This window comes from Crinia signifera, chromosome 4 (genome assembly GCF_055691185.1).
Source record: "Crinia signifera chromosome 4, ASM5569118v1, whole genome shotgun sequence".
Lineage (NCBI taxonomy): Eukaryota > Metazoa > Chordata > Amphibia > Anura > Myobatrachidae > Crinia > Crinia signifera.
In genome coordinates, this window is record NC_139220.1 from 340,747,788 (window position 1) to 340,761,873 (window position 14,086).

At 53.7% G+C, this 14,086-nt stretch overlaps 1 protein-coding gene across 1 annotated transcript in view; it reads right to left on the reverse strand.

The window, feature by feature from the left end:
* Positions 1-14,086, reverse strand: part of YBX2 (Y-box binding protein 2) — a 38,677-nt gene that overhangs the window by 8,388 nt on the left and 16,203 nt on the right. Inside the window, exons 7-8 of the mRNA XM_083185913.1 lie at positions 9,574-9,736; positions 9,409-9,498 (exon numbers count right to left, since the gene is read on the reverse strand). Coding sequence (XP_083042039.1) covers positions 9,409-9,498; positions 9,574-9,736 — 253 coding nt within the window. The remainder of the gene's footprint in view (positions 1-9,408; positions 9,499-9,573; positions 9,737-14,086) is intronic.

Consider the following 14,086-nt stretch of genomic DNA (forward strand, 5'->3'; position numbering starts at 1 on the left):
TCCAACAGATTTTCCCCCTGACATGCGTTGAATCATGGCATCTAACTTAGTGCCAAACAAGCATGAACCCTCAAAAGGTAAATTCGCCAACTTATTTTTGGAGTACGAGTCCACTGCCCATGATCTGAGCCATAGCGCTCTTCTTGCCACTACCCCGGATGTAATAGATTTTGCTGAGAAATCTAGTGTATCCAGTGACGCTTCACAGATATAATCTACTGCCGCCTGAATGGACAATTTTTTTGCAATTTGTTCTCTAGGCACTCTATCATGTATCTGTTCTTGCAGAGAAGCACACCACAAACGTAGTGCTCTAGAAACTGAGGCCACCGCCACACCAGATTTTATAGAAACTGCGTTTGAAATATGCAACCTTTTAAATGCACTTTCCATTTTGCGATCCATTGCATCTTTCAGGGATGCCCCATCTTCTATAGGGATAGTGGTTTTTGTGGTTAACTCTGCAACCGCAGCATCCACCTTTTGTACAGTACACCATTTTAAAAACTCTTCATCCTTAATAGGATACATTTTATCAACTCTCTTCATATTCCCAATACGCTTCTCAGCATTCTGCCATTCTTTTGTCATTATGGCTTTGACTACTTTATGTATTGGAAAATGTCTGCTTTTTTATTATCTCTGTCTTCACCTTCCTCTTTAGCCGTTTCCTTATAATTCAAGGTTTTGTACAGATTTTTGAGCACCAAATCCACAATCTCCAAATTAAATGTACGATCATCCACCACTTCGCCTGACTATAGAAGTGTCTAAGGAATCAGCATTATCTGACAATTAAGGGTTAGGATTTTCTGAATCCTGATCCAGGCTTGTCTGAGATCTACTTCTATTAGAAGTGGACAAATAATCCTCCTTGGACATGAAATTCTTTTTCATCCATTCCATCAGCTCAGAGTACTGAGCAGGGACATTATGTGCTTCTTGTGCAGGAGTTTTAGACTTAATGCACTGCTCACAAACTGTGGCTCCTATGCATCCCACAAATGTTAAGTCACATGATAGACATTGCTTAGATGTATTTCTTCTTAACCGTCCTCTTGGTGCTGAAGGCACACTATAAAAAGAAAAAGATTCTTCCTAACTATCACCTGATACTAGACTAATAACCAGTCCTCTGAGGACTTACCTGGGCAGCGCAATCACAGTATTAGAGGGCTCTTCCATAGTGTCAGCACACACAGCATTGTGTTTAAATACTGCCCTTGGTTTTGCCGCGTCCAACCAGCCCTTCCGCTAGCTGGAACGCACGCCGATATCGTGGAACGCACCAGACCTGGAAGCGCGTCATCTCGCCGGACAGCACTAATAGCCGCCGGGAGCGTGCACGCTGTAACATACCTTTCCTGCTGAGACGCCATCACTGCTCAGAAATGGAGAGACCTTCACTTGCGCACATGTCACTGCCACCGGCCCGGACCAAGCGCTGGGATATCGGCACCGCCATCCCACTCTACTGCCCAGGGATCAGTCGCATAACCAGCACACCGATCAGGTAACAAAATAAACCTATCTACCTGAACCTACTCCTAAGGAGACAGGAAAAAGACTGAGGGAGAGCAGGGGGAGTGAGCATGATACCATGAGGAGGAGCAAGGGGAGGATCCTAGCGTCACGTGGAAAAAACTACCTGTCTACATACTGGGAGATAAGGGATTAACCCATTGTAAGGCTGCCATGAAGTATGAAGGAGAAATGTGTGTGGTTGCTCAGAGAAACCATAACTGTAACATGTGTTAGTACCCTCAAAGGAATTTTTAACTAAGTTCACTCAACGGAGGAACCATGAACTTCAATACCAATGAAGCAGGTGCGGCAGGGAGGGATCCCTGTGGCCCCTGACATCCACGAAGAAAGATTTAACAGGTAAGACATAAATCTCGGTTTCTTCTGCGGCAGACGTCAGGGGCCACAAGGATAACAGTGGGACGTCCTAAAGCAGCCACCTATGGGTGGGGACGCGCCTGTGCCGCGACCAGTATATTCTGGCCGAATGCCGAGTTCTGGGAGGCAAACGTGTCAAACGCGTAAAAGCGTAAGAAAAGTATGAGGAGACAACCAAGTTGCCACCTTGCAAAGTTGCTCTGCTGTCGCACCGCCCCTAACAGCACAAGACGCACCCACAGACCTCGTAGAATGAGCCCAGGCCACCGTTGGAACGGGAGGGAGGCACACAAGTAAGCTTGCTTGATAACAGACCTCAGCCACCGGGCAATAGTCTGCTATGTAGCAGTCCAACCTCTTTTGAAATCCATAGAGGACAAAGTTAGATTTCCTAAGGGTTTTAGTGCGATGCACATAGATGCGTAACGCACGTACCACATCCAGAAACCGCTGCTCAGGAGAAGCATCCGGCCTACGAAAGGCCGGAACCACCATCCCCTGATTAACATGAAACTTGGACACCACCTTGGGGAGGTGTAAAGAGACGGCTTGAAGAACGGTCCTATCAGGATGAAAAACCAGGAGAGGAGACTGACAGGACACAGCCGACAAGTCAGAGACCCTCCTGGCTGAAGCAATGGCCAACAGAAAGTTTTCCATGTAAGCCAGAATAGATCCACTGATCGCAAGGGTTCAAAATGGGGGCCCAGAAGGGACTTGAGAACCGGGGAAAGAACCCATGGAGCTACTGGCGGAACAAACTGATGTTGGATGCGCAAGACTCCCTGCAAAAAAGTGCGGAAGTCCTGCAACAACGCCAACCTCCTACGAAATAGAATAGACAAAGCCAACACCTTTGGACCTTCAACATAGACAGTCGGAGGCCAGCCTCCACACCCTTTTGCAGAAAGGACGGAGGCCAGCCTCCACACCCTTTTGCAGAAAGGACAGAATCAGAGACAAACGATAAGTCTTTGGATTAAACTGCTGAGAAGGACACCCAGAAAAGTAAGCCCGTCAGATGCGATAAGCTCCTGCTGAAGGTGGCCTACGAGCCCTGAGCTTAGTCTAAATCGCACCGTGAATTAAAACCCTTAGCTTTTAACAAGGAGGTCTCAACAGCCACCCTGTCAAAGACAACCGCTGCAGATCAGGATGGAGGCACGGACCTTGTGTGAGTAGATCCGGCCAGAGGTAGACTGATTGGAGGGGCCACTGACAGGGCCTGAAGATCCGAGAACCAGATCCTCCGAGGCCAATGTGGGGCCACCAGGATCAACGTGCCCCCTTCAACTTGCGAAGACCTCGTAGAAGGAGCGAGAAGGGGGAAAGGCATACATGAAAGTTAACGGCCACGGGGCCGACAGAGCATCTACCAAGCAAGCACCTGGATCTTGAGACCTGGAACCGTACAGGGTGACCTGGTGATTGTGGCGTGACGCCATCAAATCCACCTCCGGTCTGCCCCACCGGTCTACCAACACCTGGAATGTTTCGGATGGAGGGTCCATTCCCCAGCATCCAGTCTGACGACTCAAAAAGTCTGCTTCCCAATTGAGGACACTCGGAATGACGATTGCTGACAAAGCGGGTATCTTGATCTCCGCCCAATTGAAGATACGGGAGGCCTCCGCCATGACCGGCCGGCTTAAAGTGCCACCCTGGTGGTTGATTAAGCCACCGTCCTCGCAATGTCCGACTGGACTTGCACCGGCCACCCTTAAGCCAAGGCTCCCCCTGGCGGAGAGCCAGTAAGACTGCCCTCAGTTCGAGAACGTTGATAGACAGTAGGGATTCCTGCGGAGTCCAAAGCCCCTGAAAGGATTTCTGATATGTGACCGTTCCCCAACCTCAGAGACTGGCATCTGTGGTGAGGAGAATCTACCTGTGAATCCAAAATGGCCTCCCCTCCATAAGGTTCTGACCTAGAAGCTACCAGGACAGGGAGTTCCATGGTGCCGGAGACAAGACAATCAGGTGTGATCGTATATTGGAGTACAACCCCGACCATTTCTTGAGAATATCCCATTGTAGGGTGCGAGTGTGGAACTGTGCGTACTCTGCCATGTCTTAGGCAGACACCATGGAGCCCAGGACCTCATGCAGGCATGGATTGAGACACACCTGAGCGAGAGAAGATGCTGAACACGGGTTTGCAGAGCTTTGCGGCGAACCTCTGGCAAGTAAATCCGCTGATTGACTGTGTCCAACAGGGCCCCTAGGTGAACCATGGATTGAGTAGGAATTATGGATGACTTGGAAAGCCACGGCTGGGTTATCAACTGGCCCGTGACTGCTACGACCTTGGTCAAGTGTGCCTGGAGAACCTGAGGAGACTGCCAGGATCAACAGATCGTCCAGATATGGAAGAATCCGGACACCCTGGATGCGAAGAGTACTGCCCAACACTGCCATGACCTTCGTAAACACCCGGGGAGCGGTGGCAAGGCCGAAAGGTAGTGCCTGAAACTGACGGTCCTGCAGTGCAAGCCTCAAACAGCCAGTGTTCTTGTTTGATGGGTATATGCCGATAAACATCTTGGATGTCGAGGGATGCCATGTAGTCCCCTGGTTGTAACGCCAGAACAATGGACTGCAAGGTTTCCATCTTCAACTTTGGGACCCTGAGAATTTTGTTGAGCCTCTTTAGATTGGGACGGAAAGACCCATTGGGCTCCCACACCAAAAAAAGACTGGCGTAAAAACCTGTGCCTTGTTGCGACACCAGAATGGGAGCAATGACGCCTGCCGACAGTAGTTTTTGTATGGCCTACTCCAGGGCTATGCACTTTTCCAAGTCCTTGGGAGAACTTGTTGAAAAGAACGAGCTTGGCGGTAGACGGCAAAAAGCCACCCTGTCAAAGACAACCGCTGCAGATCAGGATGGAGGCACGGACCTTGTGTGATTAGATCCGGCCAGAGGTAGACGGATTGGAGGGGCCACTGACAGGGCCTGAAGATCCGAGAACCAGATCCTCCGAGGCCAATGTGGGGCCACCAGAATCAACGTGCCCCCTTCAACTTGCGAAGACCTCGTAGAAGGAGCGAGAAGGGGGGAAAGGCATACATGAAAGTGAACGGCCACGGGGCCGACAGAGCATCTACCAAGCAAGCACCTGGATCTTGAGACCTGGAACCGTACAGGGTGACCTGGTGATTGTGGCGTGACGCCATCAAATCTACCTCCGGTCTGCCCCACCAGTCTACCAACACCTGGAATGTTTCGGATGGAGGGTCCATTCCCCAGCATCCAGTCTGACGACTCAAAAAGTCTGCTTCCCAATTGAGGACACTCGGAATGACGATTGAGTACCCATTCCCTTGCACATCCCCCAGCAGTAGCACGCATGCCCTTCCACGTCCCCCAGGTCCCCCTAGCAGGAGCACCCATTCCCTTCCACATTCCACCCCCCCCCCCCCAGGGGTCCCCTAGCGGCAGCACCCATTCCCTTCCAGGTCCCCTAGCAGCACAGGTGCACACATTCCCTTCCACATCCCCAGGTTACGTAGCAGCAGCACAGGTGCACCCCTTCCCTTCCACATCCCCCAGCAGCAGCACAGATGCACTCCTTCCCTTCCACATCCCCCAGGTCACCTAGCAGCAGCACAGGTGCACTCCTTCCCTTCCACATCCCCCAGCAGCAGCACAGGTGCACTCCTTCCCTTCCACATCCCCCAAGTCACCTAGCAGCAGCACAGGTGCACTCCTTCCCTTCCACATCCCCCAGGTCACCTAGCAGCAGCACAGGTGCACTCCTTCCCTTCCACATCCCCCAGCAGCAGCAGCACAGATGCACTCCTTCCCTTCCACATCCCCCCCAGGTCACCTAGCAGCAGCACAGGTGCACTCCTTCCCTTCCACATCCCCCAGCAGCAGCACAGATGCACTCCTTCCCTTCCACATCCCCCAGCAGCAGCACAGGTGCACTCCTTCCCTTCCACATCCCCCAGCAGCAGCACAGGTGCACTCCTTCCCTTCCACATCCCCCAGGTCACCTAGCAGCAGCACAGGTGCACTCCTTCCCTTCCACATCCCCCAGGTCACCTAGCAGCAGCACAGGTGCACTCCTTCCCTTCCACATCCCCCAGGTCACCTAGCAGCAGCACAGGTGCACTCCTTCCCTTCCACATCCCCCAGGTCACCTAGCAGCAGCACAGGTGCACTCCTTCCCTTCCACATCCCCCAGGTCACCTAGCAGCAGCACAGGTGCACTCCTTCCCTTCCACATCCCCCAGGTCACCTAGCAGCAGCACAGGTGCACTCCTTCCCTTCCACATCCCCCAGGTCACCTAGCAGCAGCACAGGTGTACTCCTTCCCTTCCACATCCCCCAGGTCACCTAGCAGCAGCACAGGTGCACTCCTTCCCTTCCACATCCCCCAGGTCACCTAGCAGCAGCACAGGTGCACTCCTTCCCTTCCACATCCCCCAGCAGCAGCAGCACAGATTCACTCCTTCCCTTCCACATCCCCCCCAGGTCACCTAGCAGCAGCACAGGTGCACTCCTTCCCTTCCACATCCCCCAGGTCACCTAGCAGCAGCACAGGTGCACTCCTTCCCTTCCACATCCCCCAGGTCACCTAGCAGCAGCACAGGTGCACTCCTTCCCTTCCACATCCCCCAGGTCACCTAGCAGCAGCACAGGTGCACTCCTTCCCTTCCACATCCCCCAGCAGCAGCACAGGTGCACTCCTTCCCTTCCACATCCCCCAGCAGCACAGGTGCACTCCTTCCCTTCCACATCCCCCAGGTCACCTAGCAGCAGCACAAGTGCACTCCTTCCCTTCCACATCCCCCAGGTCACCTAGCAGCAGCACAGGTGCACTCCTTCCCTTCCACATCCCCAGGTCACCTAGCAGCAGCACAAGTGCACTCCTTCCCTTCCACATCCCCCAGGTCACCTAGAAGCAGCACAGGTACATATATTCCCTTCCACATCCCCCAGGTCACCTAGAAGCAGCACAGGTGCACTCCTTCCCTTCCACATCCCCCAGCAGCAGCACCGGTGCACTCCTTCCCTTCCACATCCCCCAGGTCACCTAGCAGCAGCACAGGTGCACCCCTTCCCTTCCACATCCCCCAGCAGCAGCACAGGTGCACTCCTTCCCTTCCACATCCCCCAGGTCACCTAGCAGCAGCACAGGTGCACTCCTTCCCTTCCACATCCCCCAGGTCACCTAGAAGCAGCAGCACAGGTGCACTCCTTCCCTTCCACATCCCCCAGGTCACCTAGCAGCAGCACCCCTTCCCTTCCACATCCCCCAGGTCACCTAGCAGCAGCACGGGTACATATATTCCCTTCAACATCCCCTAGGTCACCTAGCAGCAGCACCCCTTCCCTTCCACATCCCCCAGGTCACCTAGCAGCAGCACAGGTGCACCCCTTCCCTTCCACATCCCCCAGGTCACCTAGCAGCAGCACAGGTGCACCCCTTCCACATCCCCCAGCAGCAGCACAGGTGCACTCCTTCCCTTCCACATCCCCCAGGTCACCTAGCAGCAGCAGCACAGGTGCGCCCCTTCCCTTCCACATCCCCCAGGTCACCTAGCAGCAGCACCCCTTCCGTTCCACATCCCCGAGGTCACCTAGCAGCAGCACAGGTGCACCCCTTCCACATCCCCCAGCAGCAGCACAGGTGCACCCCTTCCCTTCCACATCCCCCAGGTCACCTATCAGCAGCACAGGTGCACCCCTTCCCTTCCACATCCCCCAGGTCACCTAGCAGCAGCACAGGTGCACCCCTTCCCTTCCACATCCCCCAGCAGCAGCACAGGTGCACTCCTTCCCTTCCACATCCCCCAGGTCACCTAGCAGCAGCAGCACAGGTGCGCCCCTTCCCTTCCACATCCCCCAGGTCACCTAGCAGCAGCACCCCTTCCGTTCCACATCCCCGAGGTCACCTAGCAGCAGCACAGGTGCACCCCTTCCACATCCCCCAGCAGCAGCACAGGTGCACTCCTTCCCTTCCACATCCCCCCAGGTCACCTAGCAGCAGCAGCACAGGTGCACCCCTTCCCTTCCACATCCCCCAGCAGCAGCACAGGTGCACTCCTTCCCTTACACATCCCCCAGGTCACCTAGCAGCAGCAGCACAGGTGCGCCCCTTCCCTTCCACATCCCCCAGGTCACCTAGCAGCAGCACCCCTTCCCTTCCACATCCCCCAGGTCACCTAGCAGCAGCACAGGTGCACCCCTTCCGTTCCACATCCCCCAGGTCACCTAGCAGCAGCACAGGTGCACCCCTTCCCTTCCACATCCCCCAGGTCACCTAGAAGCAGCACAGGTGCACTCCTTCCCTTCCACATCCCCCAGGTCACCTAGCAGCAGCACAGGTGCACCCCTTCCCTTCCACATCCCCCAGGTCACCTAGCAGCAGCACAGGTGCACCCCTTCCCTTCCACATCCCCCAGGTCACCTAGCAGCAGCACCCCTTCCCTTCCACATCCCCCAGGTCACCTAGAAGCAGCACAGGTGCACTCCTTCCCTTCCACATCCCCCAGGTCACCTAGCAGCAGCACAGGTGCACCCCTTCCCTTCCACATCCCCCAGGTCACCTAGAAGCAGCACAGGTGCACTCCTTCCCTTCCACATCCCCCAGGTCACCTAGCAGCAGCACAGGTGCACCCCTTCCCTTCCACATCCCCCAGGTCACCTAGCAGCAGCACAGGTGCACCCCTTCCCTTCCACATCCCCCAGGTCACCTAGCAGCAGCACAGGTGCACCCCTTCCCTTCCACATCCCCCTGGTCACCTAGCAGCAGCACCCCTTCTGTTCCACATACCCGAGGTCACCTAGCAGCAGCACAGGTGAACCCCTTCCCTTCCACATCCCCCAGGTCACCTAGCAGGAGTACCCATTCCCTTGCACATCCCCCAGCAGTAGCACACATTCCCTTACACGTCCCCCAGATCACCTAGCAGCAGTAGCAGAGGCGCACCCATTTCCTTTCACATCCCCCGAGTCCCCTAGCGGCAGCACCCATTCCCTTCCGGGTCCCCTAGCAGCACAGGTGTACTCATTCCCTTAACTGAGATAATTATTTCCCTTGTGTTTCTGTGAGGACACCTGGAAAACATGAACCGGTTTGGTCCAGAGGTCAGGGTTTGAGAACTTGTACTGTACATGATTGTGAAATCTATGGAGAACAGCTGACTAAATGGTCCTTGATCTGGTTAAGCTGCAGAAAGATTGCCGGTAGAGGGGAGAGACGGCGGCACGCACGGCACAGGGGAGAGACGGCGGCACGCACGGCACAGGGGAGAGACGGCGGCACAGGGGAGAGACGGCGGCACAGGGGAGAGACGGCGGCACAGGGGAGAGACGGCGGCACAGGGGAGAGACGGCGGCACAGGGGAGAGACGGCGGCACAGGGGAGAGACGGCGGCACAGGGGAGAGACGGCGGCACAGGGGAGAGACGGCGGCACAGGGGAGAGACAGCGGCACAGGGGAGAGACGGCGGCACGCACGGCACAGGGGAGAGACTATGAATACAGACTGCACTTACCGGAACAACCTCAGCGGCTGTATCAGGCAGTTTAGGCGGATCCTCTGTGTTTGAGCCCTGAGTGGGCTCTGCTGCGCTTTTTCCATCACCCTATAGGAAGAGGCAGACTGATTAATCCTGTACTTCCCTCCAAGCTGTCATTGTGACCAGAAGAAGACTCCTCACCTGTGCTGCAGCTGGTACTGCACCTTGTCGCCTGCGACGCTGGAAATAAGGGCGAGTGCGCTGTCGCTGGGGTTCTGGGCGAGGTCCTGTGTCAGATGTAGGTTTGGCTTCCCCGTCAATTGCCTCCGTGGCTTGCTGAGGTGGGGGTCGAGGACGGAAGGGTCTGCGTAAACATCAATGTGACAACACAAAATTGGAGGCGCCCATTAATGGCAGGGTACGGCCTAATCTGAGGCTAGTACCCATTGGTTGACAAGTGGTAACTACTGTAAGTACACTTCCATTATGGGAACTTCTGGACAAAGAGCGGACATCAATTTGTTCCAACAAATGACTAATATTGCCGGGATTGTCTGCAATTCCAAGGACTCAATGCTGGGCAGTGTCTGGCTGTTACTGACCGCAGCGTGCAGAGTCATGTGGTAGGAGCACTATTCAATCCCAAATCCCAGGATAATAATAGGACTGATCATTTATTTTAGGGATTCACAATTACTAAATGCAGATGATTACGGCAGGAATATAAATGTCACAACATAGCACTGACCGCACCATAATACCCGCACTGACGTTACCAGACCGCACCATAATACCCGCACTGACGGTACCAGACCGCACCATAATACCCGTACTGACGTTACCAGACCCCACTAATCATTACTGTAATGTCCCCAACATACCACTGCGCAGAGACCGCACCATAATACCCGCACTGACGGTCCCAGACCCCACTAATCATTACTGTAATGTCCCCAACATACCACTGCGCAGAGACCGCACCATAATACCCGCACTGACGTTACCAGACCGCACTAATCATCACTGTAATGTCCCCAACACACCACTGCGCAGAGACCGCACCATAATACCCGCACTGACGTTACCAGACCGCACCATAATACCCGCACTGACGGTACCAGACCGCACCATAATACCCGTACTGACGGTACCAGACCCCACTAATCATTACTGTAATGTCCCCAACATACCACTGCGCAGAGACCGCACCATAATACCCGCACTGACGGTACCAGACCCCACTAATCATTACTGTAATGCCCCCAACACACCACTGCGCAGAGACCGCACCATAATACCCGCACTGACGGTACCAGACCCCACTAATCATTACTGTAATGCCCCCAACACACCACTGCGCAGAGACCGCACCATAATACCCGTACTGACGTTACCAGACCCCACTAATCATTACTGTAATGTCCCCAACATACCACTGCGCAGAGACCCCACCATAATACCCGTACTGACGTTACCAGACCCCACTAATCATTACTGTAATGTCCCCAACACACCACTGCGCAGAGACCGCACCATAATACCCGCACTGACGGTACCAGACCCCACTAATCATTACTGTAATGTCCCCAACATACCACTGCGCAGAGACCGCACCATAATACCCGTACTGACGTTACCAGACCCCACTAATTACTGTAATGTCCCCAACATACCACTGCGCAGAGACCGCACCATAATACCCGTACTGACGTTACCAGACCCCACTAATCATTACTGTAATGTCCCCAACACACCACTGCGCAGAGACCGCACCATAATACCCGTACTGACGGTACAAGACCCCACTAATCATTACTGTAATGTCCCCAACACACCACTGCGCAGAGACCGCACCATAATACCCGTACTGAAGGTACCAGACCCCACTAATCATTACTGTAATGTCCCCAACATACCACTGCGCAGAGACCGCACCATAATACCCGTACTGACGTTACCAGACCCCACTAATCATTACTGTAATGTCCCCAACACACCACTGTGCAGAGACCGCACCATAATACCCGCACTGACGGTACCAGACCCCACTAATCATTACTGTAATGTCCCCAACATACCACTGCGCAGAGACCGCACCATAATACCCGACCCCACTAATTACTGTAATGTCCCCAACACACCACTGTGCAGAGACCGCACCATAATACCTGTACTGACGGTACCAGACCCCACTAATCATTACGGTAATGTCCCCAACACACCACTGCGCAGAGACCGCACCATAATACCCGTACTGACGTTACCAGACCCCACTAATTACTGTAATGTCCCCAACATACCACTGCGCAGAGACCGCACCATAATACCCGTACTGACGGTACCAGACCCCACTAATTACTGTAATGTCCCCAACATACCACTGCGCAGAGACCGCACCATAATACCCGCACTGACGGTACCAGACCCCACTAATCATTACTGTAATGTCCCCAACATACCACTGCGCAGAGACCGCACCATAATACCCGTACTAACGGTACCAGACCCCACTAATTACTGTAATGTCCCCAACATACCACGGTGCAGAGACCCCACCATAATACCCGTACTGACGGTACCAGACCCCACTAATCATTACTGTAATGTCCCCAACACACCACTGCGCAGAGACCGCACCATAATACCCGTACTGACGGTACCAGACCCCACTAATCATTACTGTAATGTCCCCAACACACCACTGCGCAGAGACCGCACCATAATACCCGTACTGACGGTACCAGACCCCACTAATTACTGTAATGTCCCCAACATACCACTGCGCAGAGCAAGCACCATAATACCCGTACTGACGGTACCAGACCCCACTAATCATTACTGTAATGTCCCCAACACACCACTGCGCAGAGACCGCACCATAATACCCGCACTGACAGTACCAGACCCCACTAATCATTACTGTAATGTCCCCAACATACCACTGCGCAGAGCAAGCACCATAATACCCGTACTGACGGTACCAGACCCCACTAATCATTACTGTAATGTCCCCAACACACCACTGCGCAGAGACTGCACCATAATACCCGTACTGACGGTACCAGACCCCACTAATCATTACTATAATGTCCCCAACACACCACTGCGCAGAGACCGCACCATAATACCCGTACTGACTGTACCAGACCCCACTAATCATTACTGTAATGTCCCTAACACACCACTGCGCAGAGACCGCACCATAATACCCGTACTGACGGTACCAGACCCCACTAATTACTGTAATGTCCCCAACATACCACTGCGCAGAGACCGCACCATAATACCCATACTGACGGTACCAGACCCCACTAATCATTACTGTAATGTCCCCAACATACCACTGCGCAGAGACCGCACCATAATACCCGCACTGACGGTACCAGACCCCACTAATCATTACTGTAATGTCCCCAACATACCACTGCGCAGAGACCGCACCATAATACCCATACTGACGGTACCAGACCCCACTAATTACTGTAATGTCCCCAACATACCACTACGCAGAGACCGCACCATAATACCCGCACTGACGTTACCAGACCCCACTAATCATTACTATAAATGTCCCCAACACACCACTGCGCAGAGACCGCACCATAATACCCGTACTGACGGTACCAGACCCCACTAATCATTACTGTAATGTCCCCAACATACCTCTGCGCAGAGACCGCACCATAATACCCGTACTGACGTTACCAGACCCCACTAATCATTACTGTAATGTCCCCAACATACCACTGCGCAGAGACCGCACCATAATACCCATACTGACGGTACCAGACCCCACTAATCATTACTGTAATGTCCCCAACATACCACTGCGCACTGACCGCACCATAATACCCGCACTGACGTTACCAGACCCCACTAATCATTACTGTCATGTCCCCAACACATCACTGCGCAGAGACCGCACCATAATACCCGCACTGACGGTACCAGGCCCCACTAATCATTAGTGTAATGTCCCCAACATACCACTGCGCAGAGAACCCACCATAATACCCGTACTGACGGTACCAGACCCCACTAATTACTGTAATGTCCCCAACATACCACTGCGCAGAGACCGCACCATACTACCAGTACTGACGGTACCAGACCCCACTAATCATTACTGTAATGTCCCCAACACACCACTGCGCACTGACCGCACCATAATACCCGTACTGACGGTACCAGACCCCACTAATCATTACTGTAATGTCCCCAACACCACTGCGCAGAGACCGCACCATAATACCCGTACTGACGGTACCAGACCCCACTAATCATTACTGTAATGTCCCCAACACACCACTGCGCAGAGACCGCACCATAATACCCGTACTGACGTTACCAGACCCCACTAATCATTACTGTAATGTCCCCAACACACCACTGCGCAGAGACCGCACCATAATACCCGTACTGACGGTACCAGACCCCACTAATCATTACTGTAATGTCCCCAACATACCACTGCGCAGAGACCGCACCATAATACCCATACTGACGGTACCAGACCCCACTAATCATTACTGTAATGTCCCCAACATACCACTGCGCACTGACGTTACCAGACCCCACTAATCATTACTGTCATGTCCCCAACACATCACTGCGCAGAGACCGCACCATAATACCCGCACTGACGGTACCAGGCCCCACTAATCATTACTGTAATGTCCCCAACATACCACTGCGCAGAGACCGCACCATAATA